The sequence below is a fragment of the Artibeus jamaicensis genome, unplaced genomic scaffold, assembly GCF_021234435.1.
Source record: "Artibeus jamaicensis isolate MK-2021 breed Jamaican fruit bat unplaced genomic scaffold, CSHL_Jam_final scaffold_1689, whole genome shotgun sequence".
Classification (NCBI taxonomy): Eukaryota; Metazoa; Chordata; class Mammalia; order Chiroptera; family Phyllostomidae; genus Artibeus; species Artibeus jamaicensis.
This window is the reverse complement of record NW_026522029.1, coordinates 85918-111287: the sequence shown is the minus strand read 5'-3', so window position 1 is coordinate 111287 and position 25370 is coordinate 85918. Positions and strand designations below refer to the sequence as shown.

The window sequence follows — 25370 nt, the reverse complement described above, 5'->3', positions numbered from 1 at the left end:
TTGGAAGATTAGCCTAACGTAGTAGGTGTACTGTAGGGTCCAGTGGCACAGTCTCCCCATTCACCCAAACTGGGCACTCCAGGTGTCCCCCCCAAATAGGGGCTGTGTACACCTTCCTATTGTATTTGAGCCTTAATTGCTTTTGGCACATCAAACAGAGGGATATACTCCCACAAGTTAATCAGCTGTAAAGGACTAGCTGCGACCACTGTGGAGGATCAGCTTTGCAAGGGCTCACCCCATGGAGCAGAACTTACTTCAGTGGGGTTCTGGTGACCCGCTGAGTCTGGTGCTTGAGTGTGTTGCTTGTGGAGTGATGCTTTGACATGGTCTGAAGTTGTCCATCGGGTGCATTGGCTCTGGAGCCTCCCCAGAGGTGCAGGCCAAGGTCAGCCAAAGCCTGTGTTCTGCCTGGGGCCACCAACATGAGCTACAAAGCAATATGCAGATGGCTGCCACTGGTGCTGGCCTTGGAGGAGCCCGGGCATGGCCAAGGCCAGCTGTGGCTAGTGCTGGGCCTGGGACAACTTAGCCAGAGGTGTGGGGCACACTGAGGCCAGATGCTGCTTGTTTGAGAGATTTTAGCAAAGTCTGGAACATGAGCCAAGATGGGACATTCTCAAGGAAAAGCCACTGGAAACACTTTGGGTGGGCCTCTCAGGGAATCACAGCCAAGGGGATGCAGACTCAGATACGGTGCCTGCCTGCCAGCTCTGTAAGGAAAGGGCTCAGGAAGGAAACAATGGCCACTGCTAACATTTTTGTTGGGGAGAAAGCTGCCCCTCCAGCTCTTGCTCTACTGCCCCTGGTGTCTTTCAAGCTGCTGTCCCAGCTCTGGAACTCAGAGTGAGTCTGAGTGTGTGTGCAAGTCCTTTAAGAAGAACTGTCTGGAACTCCAGAAGCTCTTCGTCTCTATCAGCCACAACCCCCACTGGTTTTTACAGCCAGAAGTTACGGGACTCTTCCCAGCCCTGAAACCCCAGGATGGGGGCCTGGTGAGGGGCTGGGATCCCCCTGCTCCCCCAGGGGGGACCTCTGCAGCCTAGATACCCCTCCCAGTTTTTATCCACCACACACCATGGGTGTGGGACCAGCTTGTTTCGCATCTCTGCTCCTCCTACCACTCGATGTGGTCTGTTCTTTATATTCTTAGCTATAGGACTTCTGTTCAGCTGGATTTCAAACTGTTCTGAATGATGGCTGTTCTGTAGTTTAGTTGTATATTTGATGTGGTTCTGGGAGGAGGAGAGTACCAAACTGTTACCTACCCTGCTATCTGTACCAGAAGCCTCTGTGAGAATTTTAAATGATTTATTGTCATACAATCTGGGCCCCAGAAACTGAACTGCTCCAAGCCATTTCTCTACATGGCTGCACCCTTTGGCCCTGGGTACCAGGATCACTGACTCCGAACCTAATGGCAAAGTTGGAGAGGCAGGACTGACTTATAATTGTACACAAAGAAAGTGTGTGTGTGTGTGTGTGTGTGTGTGTGTGTGTGTGTGTGTAAACAGTCTCCCATCCTATAATAGCTCTTGACCTAAGCAAGACCTTCCCATGGAAGTCTGACCTTGGAATTCTAGAACAGTCTCAATTCAGGTTGTAGTCAGTTTAAACAGTTTGCAGTCAGAGAGAAGGGAGCACATGAAGGTGGCACAACTCATCCTTTCTGCAGAGACCCTCAGGATGCCCCTGACTTCTGGCAGTCTGCTGCCCAGAGTGAGGCCCTAGGTAAGCGACTTGGGGGAGGCGCTTGGAAAGGCCCAGCACTGAGGTGGAATCTCATTGTCTGGCTAACCCTTGGGATGTTGCCCCTTCATTTCCTCACCCACTTCTGTGAGCCAAGATCTAACAGAGGGACGGAAAATCCTCTGGCCAGGAAATAAAGGTGTCATTCCTGTCAATGGGCTCTATTTCACCAACCGCTCCTTTGTGTTGTACCAGAGGAGGTGGAGCTGGGCCGGTAGAAAGAGGAGGAGGAGGAGGAGGACAGGTGCCCGGACGCATTCATTTTCTGAGGCCTCGTCTCGTCTCCCGGGCTGCTGCACCCACGGTGTCCAGTATGGAAGAAGGACTGGGCAGGTCTGGCTCCTGAGTGGGGGCTGGGCAATGAGGCTGGGTCAGCAGGGGTGGCCAGGCTGCCATCTGGCCAGAAAGAAACATAAGTGAGAAAAAATGGGAAAGTCAGAAATGAAGAAATTGTTTAAAGATACTTACACCGGGCTGCAACGTCCTCCAAGAATCCACGTACACCTAGAACCCCGGATGTGACTGCATTCAAAAATAGGGTTTTTGCAGATGTAATTAGTTATGAGGAGATGATAATGGGTTAAGAGAGACCCCAAATTCCATTATGAGAAGAGGACAGGAGACAAAGAGATAAAGAGACACACAGGGGAAAGAACCATGTGACCATGGAGGCAGAGATTGGAGTGGCACGACTACAAGCCAAGGAATGTCCCCGGCAACCACCAGGAGCTGGGAGGAGGCACCGAGGAGGGGAATGGCCCTGCTGACACCTTAATTTTGATGTCTTGCCTCCAGAACTGTGAGAGACTTTCGTTTTAAGACACCAGGATTTGATACTTTGTTATGGCAACCTTAGGAAACTAACAGAGTAATCCATGGAAGGAAGTCTATACAGCAGATGTCAGCCATCCCAAGCCTACTGTTAAATATCAATTAGAAACCTATTTCCCAAGGACTGCACATTTTGCCCCAATGTTACAGGCACTTTCTGGCCTATGACATCACTGAGTAGTGGTTAGGTGTAGTATCAAGGATCAAAGTCCACACACATAAAGTACAGGGGCCCCTCTTCTCGCTCCCTCTAACGCTCTCAGTGCCAGAATGATCCCAGGGAGGAACCTGGGAAATGACTCGTCCAACAGCAGGACCCATTGCCAATCTTAGGAACAAAAAGAGTAAGAGAATGAAGCATCTGCTGGTCCCTAAACAGGTGGTCTATTTACCCAACAGTCTGTGCCCTTGCCAGCAGCACACCAGCTTCGTGAGTTGTTCTAGACTGGAGGTGTTGGAGGAGGAAGAGGAAGGGAAAATGGCCTCCACTTCTGGCCAAGGTGCAGGAACCTAGACAGGGCGACTCACTCCTGGGGACCCCCACTCCTCCTGCCTGAGCTGCTCTGGACCCCTACGGAGGCTGCGGGCTGTCTAAGCAAGGCAGGTGGCAATTCGGACCCACCAGAATGGCTCATGAGATTGCAAAAATAATTCATAAACATAGTTCGGATGATCCAGCTCCTGTCCAAAGAATGACTGCAGTACTTCTGCTTGGGGGATTGCAGAACCACAGAATATATGCATCTTACAGCTCAGTGATGCCATGAAAACGTGGCCATGTCCTTTGCTGTCTCCCTTTGAGAAAAAAAAACCCAACAGGGTGGCAGGGCCATGATTCTGAGAAAAGTTTGACAGTCTGCCTCCGTTTAAGGATTATTTCAAGGGCTGTAAAGTAGACGTGTTTCTCTGGAGGCAGGAGTGAGGTCCTTGTTTCACCTCAACCACGTCAAGTTCCTCTAGGGAACTGCACACTTACATCAGTACCCAGTGGGTCACTCCTCCCCCAGCTTATGTAAGACCAGCTGCTAATTAATAATAAGCCATTGCCCTCTAAGAGGATATTGACATCAGATGGGAAAAAGGAGGGCTTCCCTCTCCCCCTCAGGGAAGACAGAGGCAGCAGGAAATAAGGCGGATGCTGTCGGGATACCTCCCCAGAGGCCACATCTGCAGTGTGCGGCAGGAATTGCAGGTGAGGGGAAGGTGTGCTTGCCCTTCTCCTGCTGTCTCTCAGGGAAGTGCTGAGGTTGAACCAAGTAACCCTGGGCAATGGAGTTCAAGGATGCACATACAACTCCCTTGGGCTTTGGAAGAGCTCATGTGCATACAAAGGGCAGTCCATCTGCTTATAAATTCTTGGGTGGAAGGGCAGTGTGTACAGGGTCTTGTCTCATTTGCAGAGGCCAGGCCCTTGGGCTGAGCTCGGGGACAGAAAGAGCAGACTGGCAAAATACTGGCTGCAGAAACCCAGCAAAAGAGTGTATGAGGCATCCCGTCCCTGCTTCGTCCCTTCCAGCCCAAGCGACAGCACAGTGGACCACCCAAGCCTCCGAGTCAGGCGGGCTGGCAGTGCACGGTATCCCCACTGGTGCCTCGGGTCAGTCCCCTGACTCCACTGAGCTTCACTGCCCTCAGCTGTGCTGGCAAGTCAGGACACTAACACCCGCTGGAGAGGATCACAATACTGATTAAATGAAGCAACATAGGTACAGTGGTCAACAATGTGAGCATAATAGGTGCCTGATAAATGCATATTTTCTGTCCTTCCTTGGCTGCTAGAATCCCGGGGGAAACACTGTACTGCTTTGCTCCTCAGGGTAAAATGAGAAACAGGAATAGCACCAGGTCAAAGTGCATGATGGCTCATCAATTGCCTAAAATACTTTAGAAAAAAAGAGAAAATTATATATTAAAAAAAAAGAAAATCAGCTATAGCCACGAACTAAGGATGGCTTCTTGGTGTTATTCACATCAGGATTTGACTCATACAGTTGCCTAAAAAATCTGAATGCCTTTCTTAGGAGGGAAGTTAAAGTGCTGATTTTAACCTTACTGTCCTCCTCCTGTCCCCAGCAAGGCTATCCAAGTGTCCTCTCGGATGGGGAGGGGACGTGCTGGTGATGGGTTCAGTCTAAACCTGAGACATGTCCCAGCTACTAATGGTTTAGGGGATATTATAGCCAAATTATTAGGATGGATGGAATCTATAAATTCAAAAATAATAAAGAATATTTAGTGATGAGTAGAAAATAGAAATTGTGGTTGTTTACCCCAGGGTTTCAAGATCAGAGACCCGATATTAGTGACGCTCACGTCAGTGGTCGGAGAGATGACACTGCCCGGAAGCAGGAAACACGCCCTGTGGGGAATGTGCCTGGTGGATATCAAGACAGCCTCCCCTTCTGGGTACTCGCTCGCTTGTCCAGCCCAAGAGGTGGCTTCTTTGTAGCCAGACCTTGCAGACCCTCTGTGAGGTGCTGTGTTGCCATCATGGGGGAGCCCTTGCTCCTCCCTTTCCCGACTCGTAACTCTGCCGCTGGAGTCCAACACCATGTGCTTGTCAGAGGGGGTCTGGATGGCTGATGACATGTGGTACTGGCAATGGGGTAAAGCTACCTGACATCCTTGGGTCCTGTGCTTGGCCTTGAGTCCCACCCAGGCCTGTGCTCAACTAAGTTCATTATAGTGGATCCGCAGGGTTTGGTCTGGATGAATGAGTGAGCGCCAGGAAAGTGGAGGCTGTCTTGGTACTTACTGGCGACATTCACCAGGGGGCGCACTTTCTGCTCCTCAGGCAGTGGGGAGGCGCAGCTGGGGTAGCAACGGGCGGTCCACTGTGAACAGCTGCTGGAGTGGATCTGGAACAGAGTCCAGGGCGGGGCATCCTCCCTGGTCTCTAGGACTTCCGTCCCTCCGCCCATCTTATTCATCTTCCTTAAGATACTAGTGGGGGAAGAAAAAGAAGAAAAAATGCTGGTCACCTGAATGCTACAGCTGTACTAATTTGGGGACTCACAAAAGAGACCCCAGATGTCAAGGAGACATTTTCTTTAGAGGAAGCCAAACAGTTCATTGCTGTTTGGGGGTAGATTGGGGGGGAGTGGGGGGCCCGGAGGAGAACAACCATAAACAGGTGCTTCGGCCACAAACATCCTGACCAAGAGAGAAGAACCGTGGGGCCCTTTAAATAGCACTCATGCCTTTTCACAGGACACCCAGAGGCCGTGAGAACTCAATGCAGTCTGCAAACACAATCCATTTCATAGCATTTGCGGTGGCCCATTTCAAACTGCTTCCTGAAGCAATGCAGACTCCCAGATGTTTGGTACTTTCTAGACTTCCTCCCCTAAGAATATTCATATAGTATTAATTTTTTTGCAAGAAAAATGTGTAGCTATTTAACATCTCCCAGCACCCCTTGGGTCATCCTTGAAATAACCCGACATAATCTCACTCTGGTCTTCAAAAGGCCAGGGGAAGCCAGAGGTGATCCAAGGGGTACCAGAGACCCCTAAGACTGGATGGTTAGGTTACAGCAGCCCCATATGACTAAATTGGTAAGCTAATATGAGAATGGGAACCAACAGAATAATAAAGTCAACAAAATAGGCAATGAGACTAAGGATACACAACGTTTCAATGGCCTCACCAGCCGTTTGCTTCTGTGCAGGGTATGAGAGCTCCTGCCCCTCTGCCTCCTGCCCTCCTGCCCTCCTGCCCTTTTGCCCTCCTGCCCCTCTGCCTTCCTCCCCTCCTGCCCTCCTGAGCCCTGCGGTGGATCCCTCACCAGGCCACATCTTTTACAGACCCTGAAAACACAGAGTTACCTGAGAGTCCGAAGCATCTGTCCCCTCTGATTCTTCTTATTTATATAGTCATCTGAAAACCAAATTCAAAAAAGGGTCAGTCATCACTTAAGCAGGTCTCAGTTCCTGGACTGCAAACAAAGGCAGGCTTCTTTCTGGGATCAGAGACGTGACTATATGGCACTCAAGTCCAGGATACTCTGAATTTTCTCGGGAGACCAGGGGTTGAGCCTTCAGAGAACTTGCCTGGCGCAGGCCTTCCTGAGCCCACAGCAAGGCCATAATCTACCTGCTCTGCCCTGAGTCAGAGTAAAAACCTACCAGTGTCTCCTTTCCCATAAATTATGGGGCACTGGACCAGCTGGGCTCTGAGCCGCTCCAGCCAGAGCCTCCGAGTCCTGCCACGGGGCTGGTTCCCAGTCTCGCATCTGTGTGTCCTGTCACAGCTTTCATGGAGAAACTGCTCTTGTCTGTTCAGAGGTGACAGATGTCCCTGTCCCAACTCTCTGACTGCACCAGCAGGAGCACACACAGCAGCCTCAAGCCTGCTCTTGCCATGTGCCCTCAGGTGTTCTAGAAAATGTCCTAAGTAAAAGGCTCCGGAACATTATTTAACTGATGTCCCCAACACCAGGTACCAGCACATACAGTGTAAACCGTGTCCAAATCGGCATGATCCTTTCATGATTTTTTTTTGTAGTGCACTTAATAATATTGCACATTTGATTCTCAGAACAATCATGCAGCCTTCGGGGGCTGGTATTATTTGACTTAATTTTTTGGTTGACAAAACAGGAATAAAAAGAAATATAACCCTCTCCAGAGCTGGTAATAAACAGATATGAGTCAATCCTGAACTAGGAATCTGAAGACCCTTCTTTTCACAGCAACCAGCGGCCCTCCTTCTAGTTCTCTTTATGCCAATACGTTTCAGATAAACGCTGTCATCCCCGGTGATGCCTCCCGCCCCAGCGGACACATTCCAGGAGAGAGGCAGGAGCTGGCGATCATCACAGCATCCCCAACCCTGGGGGCTTCTCCGTTGCTCCCCACCAGCCAGTGCTGACTCTGCCAGGGCCCCAAGATGGTGATTACAAAGCAGGGCCCCAGACTGAAAAGTCACTTGTGGGTGGCTGTGGGCCCATGGGAGCCTAGGTCCTTGGGAGGGACTGAAGGTCTCCCCGGGCCCTGGGGCCAGCTCGCCTGTGCTGAATCTGCTGGCGAGGCTCTCCGCCAGCTCTTGCCCATTGGCCAGCTGCTCACGGAAGTGCTGCTCCACGGAACGGTCAAGTTTACTGCTGCTGAGAAGCTCCTCAAAGTTCTTCACTGTGTTCTTGACATGCTGGATGAGGAGGGAAGAGACGGCCCCGCCAAGCCTCACCTTCTGCCGCAGGCGGGTCAACTCTCGAGCCTGATGTTGGATCAGGGAGTATTTCCTACAGTGGGAAAGAAACAGTAACGCCGGAGGGGTGACTGACAGGTGGCGACACTCAGCAGAAAGTACTCTGAGAATGTCACCCACAAACTGCATGCCGAATTCTAGCACGCGCTAGTGACGTGAATGTGGTAAAGGGAATGAAGGAAGGAGAACAAACCCTTCCTCCGTGTGAGACGCCCCTTCTGAAACTGTCTCCCCCCTGCCCCATACTTCTGAAAAGGGAACCAGGCTTTCTTCTCCAATTCTGCTTTAAAATCTGCTTCCGGTCCCTCTCTTCAGCTTATCATCCATCTCAACACAGTGAACAAAGCCAGGTGTTAATTGGGAAAGTGTAAGGAAAATCATGGGAGAGAATCAAGATTCTGTTGGATTCCCTCATTTTTCCGCAGGACTTATTTTAATAACAATTATTGTGATATTACTACTTTACAAGCTAACATGAAATGTTCAACCTCATGTTCCTTTTCCTATTAGGGGTTTTCTTTGCCCACTAAGGTCCCCCACCCAATGCATACCTTTCTTCACTAATCCAAATGATTGCCAGGTACGTAGCTATTTAAATGCTTGGGAAGACTCAGTGAATACTAGAACCAGCTCCTATACATGCCTGTAGGACAGGAAAGCGACTTTACAAAAATGTTGGCGTCCATCCCTTAGTCATTTAACCAACACTTTTGGCCAATTAACCTGCCGCTGGGAGGAAGCTCTGGAAGCCAAAACCACTGTAAACCTTATTGTTGGCAGTCTGTCCCTATGCATAGAAAACCTTGAGGTACTGGACTTGATTTAGGGAGTGTTCTGGACTCACCTACATTTAATAAATAAGCATTAAGTAAGCAGAGAAAAGATACTCAACATCATATGTCATTATGGAATTGCAGATTGAAACAACCATGAGATACCAGTATACACCTGTTAGAATGGTAAAAATCCAAAACACTGACAACACCCAATACTGGTGAGAATGTGGAGTGAGATATACTCTTATTTATTGCTGGTGGAAAGGCAAAAGGCTACAGCCACTCTGAGAGATGGTTTTGCAGTTTCTCACAAAACTAAACATATTCTTACTATGTTATCCAGCAATCATACTCCTCACTGTTTATCCAAATGAGCTGAAAACTTATGTCCACATAAAACCTGCACACAGTGTCTATAGCCGCTTTATTCATCATTACCAAGCCGTGGAAGAAACCAAGATGTCCCTCAGGTGGTCAATGGATGAAAAAAGTGGGGTATGTTTTCAGAAAAATGGAATATAACTCAACACTAAAAAGAAATGAGCAAGCAAGCTACGAAAAGACATGAGGGAAACTTAGATGCGGATGACTAAGTGAGAGAAGCCAATCTGCAAAAGCTACGTATACACCTGTATGACATTCTGGACAAGACAAAACTATGGAGGCAGTGAAAAGATCAGTGGTCGCCAGGGATTAGGAGGGAGGGAAGGAGGGGCAGGTAGGGGTAGGTGAGCATAGTGTATTTTTAGGGCAGTGAATGGTCACTTTATGTAATACGATCATGGTGGATACATGTCTTTATCCTTTTGTCAAGACCTGTAAAATATGTACTCCACCGAGAATGAGCCCTAACGTAAACTATGCCACACACATACAGGTGTTGGTAGTGGGGGAGGAGGCTACGCATGTGTGGAGGAGGGGAGGAGGCAGGAACTCTTCGTATTTTCCACTCAATTTTGCTCTGAACTTAAAACTCCTCCAAGATAAAGTCAACTTTTAACAAAAATAATCACAAGAATATCAATTTTAAAAATATATTTGACAAAGTGGGTGTAGGCTTTATGAATGGAGAGCCCAGGATTCTGTTATTTCTGCCCCTTTCGATTAAGCGACTGTATCCGTGGGCCTGAGTGCTCTCAGTTCCGAAATGAGGACATATGACTGACTCTAAGGTTATTTCAGCTCTAACATTATTCTCTGGGCCAGTGAAATTTAAGTGGTGCATGTTGGCAGTGACCCAGTGGAGCATGAAGCGGAATTTTAATTGCCTCCGAAGGTGTGCCCCAACCACTAAGCAAGTTAGTGATGATTTAGGATTTCTGTAACTGGTGCCCACAGGTAACTATGTAGTGAATTAATCCTATATTATTTGAACGCCTTTGAAAAGTAATAGGAGAGCAGCCATTAAGGATAGACTAATGACAAATCCAGCCAACAGGCCATTATTTGGCAATTTTGTAAGGTTATTTTTTTAAATTGAGCTCATCAAAAACACCACTTCAGAAACCAGGGAAAGGAGCTTCTGCAGAGAATAGAGTGCAGATGAAGGAGCCTCTGTAGAAATCCTCCTTCTCCGGCTGGGACGGGGCAGCGTTCGCCAGAGAGACATCTGCGCCGATAGGAGGTTCTTGAGCGCTGCTGTCGATGCACGGAAGTGACACTAACAAGACTGGGAGATTTCCCCAAAATCTCAAGCACCCGCGAAGCTCATATATTTGGTGACTACACGAGTTGTTAGTTAAAACCAAATTACTCTGAGTAATAGAATGTACTGTAAATAGAATGTACTGTAATAAAAATACTGTAGCCTTTTCCCTAAGGAATTAGCAGGAAGGTCTTAAGAGCCTGAATGCAGACCCTGACAGCAGCTGCGATGGCAGCGACTTAATTCTGACAGTGGAAGCCTCCGAAGAGAAGGTCTCTTACCTGCTGTGGGACTCAGAGGAGGGTCCTGCTTCCTCGGGTGGAGCCTCCTGCTCATCCACTCCTCTCTCAGCAGGTCCCTTCCTCTCTAAGGGCTGATGCATCCCAGCCTTCAGTTGTAGTATTTTCTCAGGAAAAACTCCCTTACTGCCTCCTTTGAAAAAAAAAAAAAAGGATGGGAAAGAAATGTGTCTGGGTCTCCACAATGGCCAGGCTTTTCTCCAAAGCTACCGAGAGGTATCAAAACAAAATTGTGGTTTAATGAAATTGGGTTTTTAAAGAGAATCCCATAGGAGCATCAGATCACAAGAGCGGAATTACAGGGAAGTAAAGAGCGAAGCCTCCAATGTGCCCATGTGAAGGGCTCCCCCTCAGCCATCCCGACCCTGGTGACCTACTGGAATGGAGAAAAGACACAACAAATAGTGGGAGACACTGCCAAGAGGAGGATGAAGAGGGCCTAGAGGCGTTTTAGAAGAAAAAGCAATCAAACAGTGACATCAACAAATCAAAACAAATGGGTTTTAAGCTGGGTTCAGGGATGAATATTTTTGCTACTTACCGTTAGACAAAGTTCCCTGGGAGTGTCCCTTCAGATATAAGAAAACCTTTTTTATCAGCCACAAGTTTTGAGAGTCGTGCAGTAGAAATAAAGTTTGAGATGGCGAACACCTAGTCCACAATGGTGCCAGGGGAATGAGTCAGGAATGAGAATGTGCAGGCATCTACAGAACCGTAGGAAGCTCTGCCCCCTGGCGGCCGGCCCCGCTCAGCACAGGCCTGCCTGTTCCTGGACAGGAACAGTCCTGTGCTGCCTAGAGACACCAAGGAGACCACCCCGCTCACCAGCCACTTTCAGTGTCCGTGTACCCTTCAGCTGATACTACCAACCGACACACTTCTAAAGAAAAAACCTAAACGAATGAGGCTTGCTTTTGCTAGAAAACATCAAAACAATATTTTCTCAACACCTTTTATTTTCTTAAAGATAGTTTCAACAAAAATAATTCTTGTGGCTTTTCCTCAAAGAAGATTTAAAAGCCTTATTACTTATTATTACTGTTTCTCTTTGGGAACTTTCCAAATTATACCCTGATAGCCTTTCAAAAGCATAGTGACCAAAAACTGAGTACAATGCTCTAATGTTGACTAATAAATTTAGCATAATGACATCTTACTTTCCATCCCATATTACTACCTATATTCCCCTGCAATGTTGGATTTCTTTTCCTCACAGTAGGGAGACGTACAGGGGTTTCATTTAATATGAAGTCAATGTCAACCTTCTAAACCCCCACCCTCCCCAAACTTTGCTATTTATAGATGATTGTTTTTACATTGCTTTAAAAAAAACCCTCTATTCACATCATACTCTGCTAATGCCTGTTTTGAATTTTATTCTGGCTCTGTTAAGTTACTTTCCACTTTATCAAAGTCCTTAAAATATTTTGTGGCCTTGAATGAATACTGAGTACAGAACGTAGTGCTAATTTGTACACCTAATAGATTTGTTTATTCTTTTATTCAGATCTTGAGAGAGTTACCTGGGCTGCCAAAAAGTCAGAAAAAAGGCCCATGACAGAACCCAGTAAAATCTAGGCCATGAAGCCCTGGGCAATGCGGCTCAGTTGGTTGGGCGCCGTCCTGTAAAGTGAAAGGTGGGGGTTTGGCACATGCCTGGGTTGCAGGTTTGGTCCCTGGTAGGGGCACAAAGGAGGCAATAGGCAATTGATGTCTCTCTCTCTCTCTCTCACATCCATGTTTCACACCTTATTTTTCTCCCCCCTTACCCTCTCTCTAAAAATCAATAGTTCTTTTTAAAAATCTCACCTATGGAATGGAGGGGATCAGTGAAAAGTGCCCGCAGTTGTTCAGTGGCACAACAGCCGAGGCGGTGAAGAGAGCCACAGGCAAAGGGGAGTGGGAGGGGCCGCCTGGAACTGCTGACATCACACACACACAAATAACTGTGGAGCTTTTGGTTTCCTCCCGATACGCTCCACACTTCCCATGTTAGGGCTTTACTCATGTTAGCTCCATTTGTCATGCACGTTATTTCAAAATACATTTAAATCGCACAGACATTATTAGTATTATTATTGTTATTGTTATTTTGAACAGTAATTCTTTTATGCACTAGAATTTTTAACCCATCTTGGGTTCTTTCCTTCGTTCCCATGCTGCCCTTCAGTTCACTGAACTTCTGCCCTGCAGTTCAGCTACCCTCTGCCTGTTGTTCAGTGCAGTTTGCTGCCTACCTGGAAAGGCCTTTACTCACCTTTACTTTGAAAGATAGTTTGTCAGGGATTAAACTGTAAATTGAAAATTGTAGTATTTTAGCCCCTTAATACTTAAAGTCATGTGAGTTTTTTTCCTCTGGATGCTTCTGTGACTGTTTGCCTTTGATGTTCGGTTTCACGGTCGTGTACCGGATGCAGTTCTCTTGTCTTCATCCTATTTGGAGCGGGTAGACTTTCTTGGACATTTGGCTAGAATGCTCCTCAGTTATCTCTTTCATTGGCCATTACATGTTACAGAACTGCTTTCAAACCAATTTTCATACCGGATGACACGAAACTTCAGATGCATTTGGTGGCCTTTTACAACTCGCCCTGGGCTCTTGGTTACTCTCCTCTCTGAGGTCCCTTCCTTTTCGCCCTCTGTCACCTAGATATTTCATAGCAATTTACTTTTTTGAAATGGATATTTTTAACTGTATTTTTCCATGATCATTGAATCCCCCTTGTACTTCTTTATTTTTAATTACCAATTCTTCTTCAGCTGTTCACACTGCTATCAAAACCCTGTACTTCAGTTTTAGAACTTTTATTCAGTTTTTAAATCCCTGCTGTCTGGTGTTCAGTTTTCACCCTCTTGTCTGCGTCCTTGAACACCTACCACATCCCCCAGTGCTCCCTGCTGATACTGCAATAGCTCAGTGTGGTGTGAACCAGTTTCAATGGTTTGCTGTTTCCCCTTTTTGCTCTTATTTCTTTGCATGCCTGGAAATGTGATTGAGTGATGGACCTGATGTGTGGAAGACTATGGAGGCTTTGGATAATGTTCTCTGCTGGGTGCGATCACAGAGGGCGGATCCCCTCAGTCCATTCCATGACTGAGCGTAATTGAACCCATGGGAAGTCTCAGTCTGCACCTGGTTTTGCCCATATTCCTGGGCTGTAGATCTTCAGGGCCCCCATCTGAGAAGCACTTTCTCTTTGGAGGGTCTTGAACTTCAATTTAAGTCTAGCTCTTTTGCACCACAGTACCAATGAAAACTGCTCTTTCAGCTGTACCCTGCTTGCCTTCTTAGCTTCTTGCCAGCATTTAGCTGGATTTGTAAATGCCTTGAGGGAAAAACATTTACCAAGTGTTCAGTTACTTCCTAACCTAACCCACTCAGGGACCTGGACATTCCCTCCCCACCCCAAACCTCCTACCTCTTCACTCCCACCCTCTGAGATTAAAGTGCTTTTTTTCCTGACTCCCAGCAGCTGTTCTCTCCCCAGCTTCTCAGTCTCTTGCCCTTTGCCAAGAACAGGCAAGTGCCCTGAGGGGGAAAGGCAGTAAATCCTTTCATTCTAATGAGCTTCTCTCTGAAGCTGGTACTGTGAGTCCTGGCTGAACTCCAAACAGAATTCTTTTAAACCAGACTTTATTTACTTGTTTTCAGGGTGAATGCTGGATTGCTACAGATAATCAATAACCTAGAGAGCATCTACAAATTCCAGGTAAATTCAATTTTTCTTCTTTGATTTCTTAAGAACAACAAAAAAGAAGGTGTCATTAGTACATACTTGGATTTTTCTTATAATAGTTGGGTAAGTCTGACTGGATATTAAAAGCACTTCTTAGAATTACGTGCAACAGTTTGTTTACCATGAGCTAAACCATTGCAATGCCTTTCCAAGGTCCAAGAATTTAATGGAGTTGGATCTAGTCCCCTGTGGCAGTATCTCCTCTGTCAGTCAAGTCATCATCAAAATCATCAGATAACCAGTTGTTCAGATGCTGGTCAATAATACTGGGGAGTAGAGGCCAACCGAACCATTTAACACTCTAATTTATTCTGGCGGATGTGGAATGTCAGCAGTGGTGCAGTTAGAAGTAGAAATAGAAGACACAATAAGAACAGCTTTCTTACAGCTTGTCTCCTCGGTGCTTTACTGTGGGATAACTTACTTAGTCCACTGAACACCCCTGAGCGGGCGTGGACCATCAGCGCCCCTTGTAGCAGGGGAGAGCACTGAGGCCCTCAAAGGCTGAGCTCACCTTTGCACTGGTTGGTTGGTCTCTGAGATGCTGAGAGCCAGCTCTCAGACCCAGGCAGTTCACCTCCAGAGCCCTTGCTCTGAACACTCATGCTCAGTGATAAGGGAGAAGACTTCACTAATATTTGCCTCCCCCCTTCTTGATCAAGCTCCAAGATTTTGAAGACAAAAATAAGATTAAAAGTAAGGCCTACAGAAACACTTGGGATTTTTTTTGGCAACTTCTAAAATATTTCATTGATTTTTATTTTAGAGAGAGAGGAAGGAAGAGAGGGAGAAAGAAACATTGATTTGTTGTTTCACCTATTCTTGCCTTCACTGGTTGATTTTTGTATGTACCCTGACCGGGGATCGAACCCACAACTTTGGTGTACCAGGGAGATGCTCTCATCAACTGAGCTACCTGGCTAGGACGAGTTGTTGCAAGTTGAGCACGAAAAAGAATTGTCATTTTTGTGTGGGTCTCAGTAAATTAGGGCCGGCTGGCGAAATCCAGCCCGCAGCCTGTTTTTGTAAATAAAGTTTTATTGGCACACAGCCATGCTTACTGGTTTATGTAATATCTGTGATGGCTGCTTCCGTGTTGAGTTGGTGGAGCCGAGCAGCTGCAACAGAGACGAGATGGCCAACAGAGCCTAAAATATTTACTGTGCGGCTCTGCAGAAGATGTTGGCGGACCTCTTTGTAGAAAAAGTGGATTGAAAACCTGAACTAAGGAATGTTGGAGTCCATAAATGATATCAAAAAAGATGAAGTCACTTGCATGGTGAATTACTTAGGTTCAGTGATCATGTCTGTCACGTACCTTTAAACGGTTCACAAAAACATAAGTAGATCTAAACCATTCCAATTTCTAGCCCCATAGATTAGTGTTGACTATTTTGAAATTCACATATGAATATACTTTTTGTGTGTGTTTGGCTTTTTCATGCAATATGTTTTTAGATGCATCCATGCTGTCGGGTGTTTTTTCTGTTGTTTTTGATGAGTGTTATTCCTGTGTGTTGTCCTACTGCTGTGGATGAGTAAGAGGGTCGTTTCTAGTTGTGGCTGTTGTGAAGGAAGCGGCTACGAATATACTTGTACAATTCCTTTTGCAGACAGTGGAACTGCTGGGTTACGGGGTAGGTATAAATTTAACTGTATTAGAAACTGCCAGTGCAATTTTACCTTCTCAACAGCAACAAGATATATGATAGCTACTCCATGGTCTTGGTGTTCTCTGTCTTTAAAATTTTACTCATTCTTGTGGGTGCATAAAGGTATCTAATTGTGGTTTTAACTTCTGTCTCCTTAATAAGTAATGATATTGAACCTCTTTTCTTATGTATTTTGCCCATGTAGAAATTCTCTTTTGTGAAGAAAACCTACATCAGTATTTTGCTCAATTTCGATGAGCTTGGCTTTTATTGTTAATTTCTAAAAGTTCTCTATATATTCAATATTATAGTAATTTTCAGATAAGAATATTAAAAGTATCTTCCCTCAGTCTGTGGCTTGCCTTTCTATTTTATATGGATTTTGATGAAATCTAATTTCTTTATTTTTTTTATTGTTAAGGCATCCTACTCTAAAACATTTCTTCCACTTTAAGATTGTGAATACATTTTCCTAAACTTTCTCTACAATCTTTACTGTTTTACTTTTCAGCTCTTAAATATACAGGGTCTGGAAGAAGTAAGGCCTGCTTGAGTTTGGTTGGTAGGGTAATAATATGTATATAATAATTTATAGTTTTAATTTGAACATTTCACCTAAAATGTCATATGGCATGCTTGAGTATAATATTATTATGTTACAGAATTACATGCTTATGATCTTATAATAGAATATTTTGTCATAAAACAGGGGCGTTATTTGTGACGGGCCCTATATAATTCCCCTCCTGGCCTCAGAACTATACTTAACCACTACAGATTCCATGGCTTGCTTGAAAACCAGAAACCTCGCCTTCCGGAAATTTTTATAGCCTGTGATGTAAAAATATTCACAATAGTTTCCTGCTCTGCTCTTTGCGACTACAGAATCTTGTGTTTCCATTCCTCATTCCTTCTTTGCCCTTTCTTTTCTTTTTCTTTTAGGGATTCATTATATATTCTGGAGACAGGACCTTTGCTACATATGTTTTTTGAGTATTTTCTGTCAGTCTATGAATTGCCTTTTCACTTAATATCTACTGGGGAGAAGATTTTGTAATATGGTTAAAGTCTAATTTATCATTTTTCTTTTTTTCCTGTGTCATATTTAGGACATCTTTGCTTGCCACCAAGTCACAAGGGTATTCTCATGTATTTTTCCTTAAAACTGTGTAGTTTTAATTTGTGTGGTTTGGTTATAAGCCAACTCATATTAGCTTTCATTTGCATTATGAGGTAGGAACTGCAGTTTTTTTCACTATGTAGACGATCAGTTGTTCCAGTGCTATTTGGTGAAATTACACTCCTTTCCCATTTGAATTGTTACAGTATTTTTTTAAAAAAATAGCTTGACCATATAACGTGGGTCTATTTGAGGAGTCTTGGTTTAGTTCCATTCATCTACATAGGTATCCTTTTACTGCTCCCATACTGTCTTGTTTACTGTAATAAACAGCTTACAGTTTTAGAGTCTTCCAAGTTTGATGTTTTCACAAAGCTTAATACATTTTGAAATACGCACATAGAGAAGTAGCTGCCATGCAAATCAAGGTATGCTCTCACCTCATTGCACATGCCCTCGTACGTTATGGCTGAACCTTCAGCTAAAGATCCTCTGTTGAAGCTTCTGGAGGAAGTACATCTCCAGTTACCTTCAGAGCTAAACTAGAGAGAAAACGTCTGCAACACTCAGTAAGGTATCTAGATGTTTTGGGGTTATAGAATTTTTTCTGTTATTTATGACCATGAATACAATGTTTGATCTGCAATTTTCTGTTCTTTGTAGAGAAATGGAGTCTCATGGGAAGGCCCCTAACTTAGCAGGCTGATTGTTCAGTGAGGGGATGCAACTTAGAGGCTGTGGAAGAACTGACTTTTATTGTATAGAAAAGGTGATAGGGAGATGCCGAGGAAAGGCACAGGAGAGAATAGGCTGGAACTAGAAAGTTGATTTTAGGGTCTTTCAGTGCTTGTCAGATTTTGTCAGAGGAGTTAAATGTTACCTATCCAAGGAAGCAAAACTTCAGTGCAGACAACCAATATTTAAAAGCCATTTTATAGGGCTTTGTCATTTATATATCATCTTTCTTTCCCATTTTTTTAAAAAAAGATATATAAAGCGGTCTTCGTGTGCTTGTTATATAACTTCTGGAATGTGTAATTCAATAGGAAATTATTAAAATTAAAATATTCATACCCTGGTTGGTGTAGCTCAGTGGACTGAGCACAGGCCTGTGAAGCAAAGGGTCGCTGGTTCGATTCTCAGTCAGGGCACATGCCTGGGTTGTGGGCCAGGTCCCCAGTAGGGGATACGCAACCACACATTGATGTTTCTCTTCCTCTCTTTCTCCTTCCCTTCCCCTCTCTCTAAAAAAATTAATTAATTAAATATTTTTTTAAAAAATTAAAATATTAATCAGGAATGACCTACATTCATCTTAAGTTCCACCAAGAATGCACTTAAAATAAAGTAGGCCCGGCCTAGGGCCCGGCCTAGGACCCAGCCTGCCTGGCCTAAATGCTGTTCCTGGGTGTGTGTCATTAACACTAGATGCTGCTTCCCCAGCCTAGTGGTTTTCGAATTTCCCCCATACATCAAAATCCTCGTTCAAAACCTGTCAGAAACTCCTTTGCTAAAGATTTTAAAATATGCTTATTTCAAGTGCATTAAAAATAAATTTACCAGTTGAATCTTTGCAATTCATGAAAAACCTAGGGAGCGAAGTTCAAGTGTTTCAGATCCAAGTGCTGTCCAAAGGGCGGAGGGGTTGCATCCTCATGGGTAGCCAGGCCAAGGTTATCTGCTTTGGCTTCCAACTGGAGGCAGACACTCAACTCACCTTTACCAGCACCAGGATGACCGGGTACCAACTGTTGCCTGTGGTAGATGAGGAAATCTCAGAATTTCTTCCATGCACTTTGCTATCTCCAGCCCTCCCTTTCTGTCTCTTCAAGACTGTTTTGGCAGCCTTACTGGACAGGACTCTTGCCTTCCTCCTGCGGTTCTCTCCTGGCCTCAATCGGGACGTTACCGCGCGGTGAGAACGAGACGGGACGTTACTGCGCGGCAGCACATTAGGTGCCCTGGAACCCCAAGCTCGCCACGCGCGCCTGCGCGCACAGCGCTTCTGCGTCCGGCAGCCTCCCGGACCACCCGGTCCACCCGGGCCACCCGAATCCCCTCTGCAGGCCTCCCGGAGGCGTGGGGGCTCCTGATCCGACCAGAGGAGAGGGGCCCAGCCCTGCCCCTGGCCCTTCGCCCGGAAGAGGCTGGTTTTGACGGGTAGAGCCCAGGAGTCTCGACTGGGGCCTAACCCCAGTGTCCCGAGATGACAAGTCTCAAACCCTGATGTCTTAATGGACCGAGGGTCGCGAGTTGAAATAGCCTCCTTACTTTCACTGGGGAGCCGTTCGGCAAAATCAGAGACCAAGGAAGAGATTGAGCGTATCGAACAAAGTTCGCAATTAGCCAGGGAGGATAAAGGATTTTTTAACTATTTAGGATGTGGATTCTGAGACCGACATCAATGGCTTTGGCCTGAGCCTGGAAAGGATGGAGTTTCCATCAACCAAGAAGGGGAAAATGTGGGCGCGGCAAGTCTCAGAGGGTGGGGAGGTTGGGGGCGGGGGTAAGAGCCGGCATCCAGTTCAGGGCTGGGGAGCCTGGCTGGAAAGCATGCTCCAGCCCCGCCCGCTCGGGTCCGCTTCCCTCGGAGTCCCTCCTGAAGTTGGGGATCCCAGGTCTCAACCCAGGTGCCTCCACTCCCTCATCCCCCCTTCTCTCCACACAAGGCCACCTCGCGAAGGCGCGTCTCTCGGGCCTGGTGGCCTCGGGGCACGTCCCTTCCCCACCCTCCCTTCCACAACTTTGGTGTGGGCTCCTTTTTCGGGAAAGCAAAGAGGAAATGATTTTCCGGGACAATACCTTAAAGGGGGCGGGTGACACTGGAAAGGGTAGAACGGTGGTTTTTTCAGAGGGCGGTGCAAGGATAACTCTTGCTAGAAAGAGAAAAGAGGTGACTTGCAGTTCCCTGCTGGTCGTGGCCAGGATTTGGCGCTCTTACCGCTGCGTTCGGGTTGGTTCCCGGTCAGCACGGTCTTAACTTGCTGTGTTTTCTGTTTATTGAGTTTTGCATTTTCTAAGCGCTATAGTTCACTTTTCCGAAAACAGGATAGAAATGGGGTTAAGGATTTATCGAAGATACATTCCGCGAAGTGGAACTGCTAAGTGAATATAATATTCCTATACACCACTTATAGTGGTTTTTGGTGGAATCTTTAGGGTTCCCACTTTGCTGAGTGGTTGTTTTGTTTTGTTTTGTTAAATCATAAATGGGTGCTGGATTTTATCACATGATTTTTCAGCATCTATTTATATGAGTGTGTGGGTTCTATTCGTTTTGTATAGCATTCATTAATTTGTGGATATCATGCTATCCTTGCATCCCTAGAATAAATCCCACTTGATCATGTATTTTTAATGTATTGCTGAATCCCATTTGATGTTGAGGATTTTAGCATCTATGTTCATCAGGGATATTGACCTATAATTTTCTTTCTTCATAGAGTCTTTATCTAGTTTTGGAATTAGGATGATGCTGGTCTCCTAAAATAAACTGAGAATCTTCCCTCCTCTGAAATCGTTTGGAATAGTTTTAGAAGGAGAGGTGTTAGTTCTTTGAATGTTTGCTAAAATTCACCTGTGAAGCCATCCAGTCCAGGATTTTTGTTTGTTGGGAATTCTTTATTTCTGCTTCAATTTCACTAGTTGTAATCTGTCTATTCAGATTCTCTGATTCTTCCTGGTTCAGTTTTTTGGAAGATTATATGTTTGTAAGAATTTATCCATTTTTTCCAGATTGTCCAATTTGTTGGCATATAGTCATTCATGATATTTTCTTACAATCCCTTCTATTTCTATGGAGTCAGTTGTTACTTCTCCTTTGTGTCTGATTTTATTTATTTATTTTTCTCTTTCTCTTCTTGATGAGTCTGGTTACAGGTTTGTCAATCTTGTTTATCCTTTCAAAGAACCAGATCCAGATCTTTTGTATCATTTTTTTTTTTAGATTCTGTTTCATTTACTTCTGCTCTGATCTTTATTATTTTCTTCCTTTGGATTTTATTTACAGTTCTTTTTCAGATTCCTTTAAGTATAAAGTTAGATTGTTTATTCAAGATTTTCCTTGTAGCAGAATGCAAAATAAATATCCAGAAATCTGCTGCATTTTTATACACCAATAATGAACTATTAGAAATGGAAGCTAAGAAAACAATCCCATTTATGATTATTCAAAAAACTACCTAGGAATAAATTTCACCAAGGATGTAAAAGATCTGTACTTGGAAAATTATAAGACACTGAAGAAAGACATTGAAGGAGATACAAATAAGTGGAAGCTTATGGATAGGAAGAATTAACATAATTAAAATGTCCATACTATCCAAAGTAATGTATAGATTCAACACAATTCCTACCAAGATACTAATGGTGTATTTCTCAGAACAAGAACAAATATTTCAAATATTTATATAGAACCACAAAAGACCCCAAATAGCACAGCAATCTTGAGAAAGAAGAATAAAATTAGAAGAATCACACTACCTGATATCAACTATACTACAAGGCCATAGTAATCAAAACAGCATGGTATTGCCATAAAAACAGATGTATAGATCAATGGAATGGAATAGAGAGCCCAGAAAGAAGCCAGCACCCTTATAGTTGATTAATATTTGACAAAGGAGGCAAAAACATACAATTGGATTAAAGTAGTCTATTCAATAAATGGTGTTGAGAAAATTGGACAGATATGTTTTAAAAAAATGAAGCTAGATCACCTTCTTACTCCATACACAAGAGTAAACTCAAAATGGATTAAAGACTTAAATGTTAGACTCAAAAACCATAAAAAATCCTAGAAGGCAACATAGGCAGTAAAATTTTGGACATTTCTCACAGCAATATTTTCTCTCATATATCTCCTCAAACAAGGGAAACAAAAAAAGTAAACAAATGGGACTACATTAAACTAAAAGGTTTTTGCATGCCAAAGGAAACCATCAACAAAATGAAAAGACAACCCCCTGAATGAGAGAACATATTGGCCAATGATACATCAGACAAGGGGTTAATAACCAAGATTTATAAAGAACTTATAAAAGTACCAAAAAAAAACCCACCAAACAATCCAATTTAAAAACAGGCAAAGGACCAGAATAGACATTTCTCCAAAAATGACATAGATGGCCAATAGACATATGATAACATGTTCAGCATCACTAATCATCAGAGAATTGCAAATTGAAACCATGATAAGATTATCACCTCACACTGTCAGAATGGCTATCATCAATAAATCAATAAACAACAAGTGTTGGCAGAGACGTGGAGAGAAAGGAACCCTCATGCACTGTTGGTGGGAGTGCAGATTGGTGCAGACACTGTGAAAAGCAGTACGGAGTTACCACAAGAAATTAAAAATGGAACTGCCTTATGACTCAGCAATTTCACTTCTAGGGATTTATCCAAAGTAACCCAAAACACTAATTCAAATGAATGTATGTAGCCCTATGTTCATTGCAGTGTTACTCACAGTAGCCAAGATTTAGAAGCAGCCCAAGTGTCCATCAGTAGGTAAATGGATAAAAAAGCTGTGGTACATTTACACAATGGAATACTGCTTAACCATAAAAAGAAGGAAATCTTACCCTGTGTGGCAGCATGGATAGACCTGGGAAGCATTATGCTATGTGAAATAAACCAGTCAGAGAAAGACAAGTACCATATGGTTTCACACATATGTGTGAAAGCAAAATGAACAAGCAAAGTAGAGACAGACTCATAGATATATGAGAGCATGCTGACAGCTATCGTTGGGAGGGGTTGGGAGTCTGGGTTGGAGGGGTGTAGAGATTGAGTAAAAAGGAAAAAAGAGAAATTCGTGGACACGAACAACAGTGTAGTGAGTACTGAGGGCAGGGGGTAGGAGAGGACATATAGGAAATAAATGGTGATGGAAGGATACTTTACTTGGGGTGGTGAACACACAGTGCGATGTACAGATGATGTGTTGTGGAATTGCACACCTGAAACCTGTATAATTATGTTAATCAGTATCACCCCAATAAATTCACAGAAAGAAAAAATAGATAATAAACAAACTTACAATAAAATAAGACTCCCATATATGATAGCCGTAGCTTTCTGAATCCTCCTAATAGTTTCCATGGAGGAATGTTCAAACTAAATGCAAAATTTGAGGCAGATTCATTGCTCTACTTGCTCAGTCATTTTGAATGTGATGGTCACACAGTATCCAGGCTGATTCCACAGCGTCTACCACCCCCACTGATCAGTACGGTGAAGTATCACTGTGAACGCATGCGCATTCCAGTCCACTCTCCTTGGCTGCCAGATTACATCAGTGTTGTTCTTGTTTCACTAACAATGGTTGGACTTTTTCTAGACATACCTCGTATACTGCACAGACACCAAAGATACACACCCCAAACTTTGACTTCATCTTCCCCCAACACTTAGAGGCAGCACAAAAAAATTATCAATTATTTAGATATAATTTTAAATTTTATTTACCATCAACCAAATTTATCATAGTCAACTTCTCCATAGACTTTAAGTCCACATGAGACAAACTGTAAGAAGTGCCTCGTATTTCAGCAAACTTGAATCCAGGGCTCTTTTTCTGTTCTCCTCTGTTTTGGTGTTTAGGCTATGCTTCCAGGTAAAATTAGTCACAGTAAAAATTAGTCACCAAACGTAAGGTTGGCCTTTATGCTTGTAGTGTTCTCACTGCAAGTGGTTCTAAAGCGGTGTGGACATGCAGGTGTTGCTTGCGTGGACCTTGAGAAGGAACATATCTGTCAAGAAGGACAGATATGCCCCAACTTGTTTCTGGGGTCCTTCTCTTCTGCCCAGTGATCTGGCCAGATCCCCCCTGTAGCACTAATGTTATAGCATTTGGGGTCCTACCTTTTTGTAGAAATGTTCTGGTAGACTCCCTAACTGGCTCAGAACCTGGTGTTTTATTTCTGCCCCATTAACAACAGGAGGCCGTCACATGTAATTTGCAAGATCAGGAAATGCCCTTAGGAAAAGGTGGTTTCCATGGTGCCAGTGTCTCTGGGTTCCACTTTGTCTACACCTTAGCATGATAATTCTTTATTGTTTAATCGTCACATTGATGAGTTTAAGGATATGTTTTTCTATGTTTTATCCAACCTTTGTTTTCAGAGGAAGGTTTGATTTAAATATCCTTGTCACTATTACCAGAAATGTATTATCAACTTCTAAATATACTAAATACCTTAAGAAATATGCTCGTATTTTACTACTATGGGACTGACTTAAGTCTCCGTTGCTGACACCACAGGATGGAGTACAAATCACAGCTCCACCACTGTGGAAACTGTCAAGTCACTACAAATACAGACTTTATCGCAGGAAATTACTCCTGAACGTGCTTTCCTCTGCCAGGCTACTCTGGGCCACAAGCTCAAAGGCTGCAGGCTCCAAAGCTAACACTGTTTCCTGTGGAGTCCCCAACTGGCCACTCTATTCATGCTCAGACTTTACTTAGAAAACAGAACCAGATCACATCATTTGAAATCAAACATTCATTATTTTTATTATGTTGTTAAAAGCATTGTAGACAGAAGCACATGTGCACAGAGATTTAAATAAACAGAAGCTGGGTCAACACAGGAAAGTGGCTCTGTTGTCAAAAGAGTCAAGAGCACAAAAGCGTAAGGTTTACTTAGGATTTCGGGGAAGTGATGGAAAAATGCTCCGCCATTTTTTTTTTATCCTAGCAATGTTTTTTGGTGGTTGCCGCAACCCTGCAGTGGGATAATCCTGGGATTCTTTCCAACTGCCAGGATGTCTTGGACTGAGAGAACCCCAGAAGTGAATTTCTAGTGCTCCTGCACACCCTGAAGCCCCCACAGTGGGTCCATACACTATCTAATGCTGAATCCGGGACTGGCCATAGCTAACGTTTCCTATTTGAATGGTCATCTCATTTTCTGCTTCAAAATGATAGCCAGAAATTATGGCTTAGGGTCACATTCTCAATATTTAAGTGGAAAATAGTCTCCCAAAACACCAGACACAATAAAATACTTCCCAGCTGACAATGAAGTATGTATGGATTGGGAATCAGGAAAGAATGAGCGTTCCTTCAGGAGACAGAGCAATTGATAGAGCAATGGAAATTATGCCATCCAGCCCTCGTGGCCTCGGTAAGAGGGGAAATTCTTGCCTTACACAACCAGTTGAAAAATAAGTTTTGGTCTAACTCAGTTCCCTTCTGACCCATACCCTTGTTACCAGAGAAATTCCCAGAAACTCAGTTTTTGCCTACACCATAAAAAATTACAGAGCAGTGAATCTATCAGTGTGCAAGCAGGGTTTATTGGTGATCGGTTTTCATGGAAGAGAATGGCCTAGCTCTCTA

At 44.3% G+C, this 25370-nt stretch overlaps 1 protein-coding gene across 2 annotated transcripts in view; it reads right to left on the bottom strand.

The window, feature by feature from the left end:
- LOC119035238 (myomegalin) overlaps window positions 1-25370 on the bottom strand; it is a 32385-nt gene that overhangs the window by 3119 nt on the left and 3896 nt on the right. For both annotated transcript variants that reach the window (XM_037126542.2, XM_053656036.1), the window contains exons 2-6: window positions 10491-10641; window positions 7650-7822; window positions 6408-6459; window positions 5336-5523; window positions 1942-2145 (exon numbers count right to left, since the gene is read on the bottom strand). In XM_037126542.2, the coding sequence (XP_036982437.2) occupies window positions 1942-2145; window positions 5336-5523; window positions 6408-6459; window positions 7650-7822; window positions 10491-10641 (768 nt within the window). The remainder of the gene's footprint in view (window positions 1-1941; window positions 2146-5335; window positions 5524-6407; window positions 6460-7649; window positions 7823-10490; window positions 10642-25370) is intronic.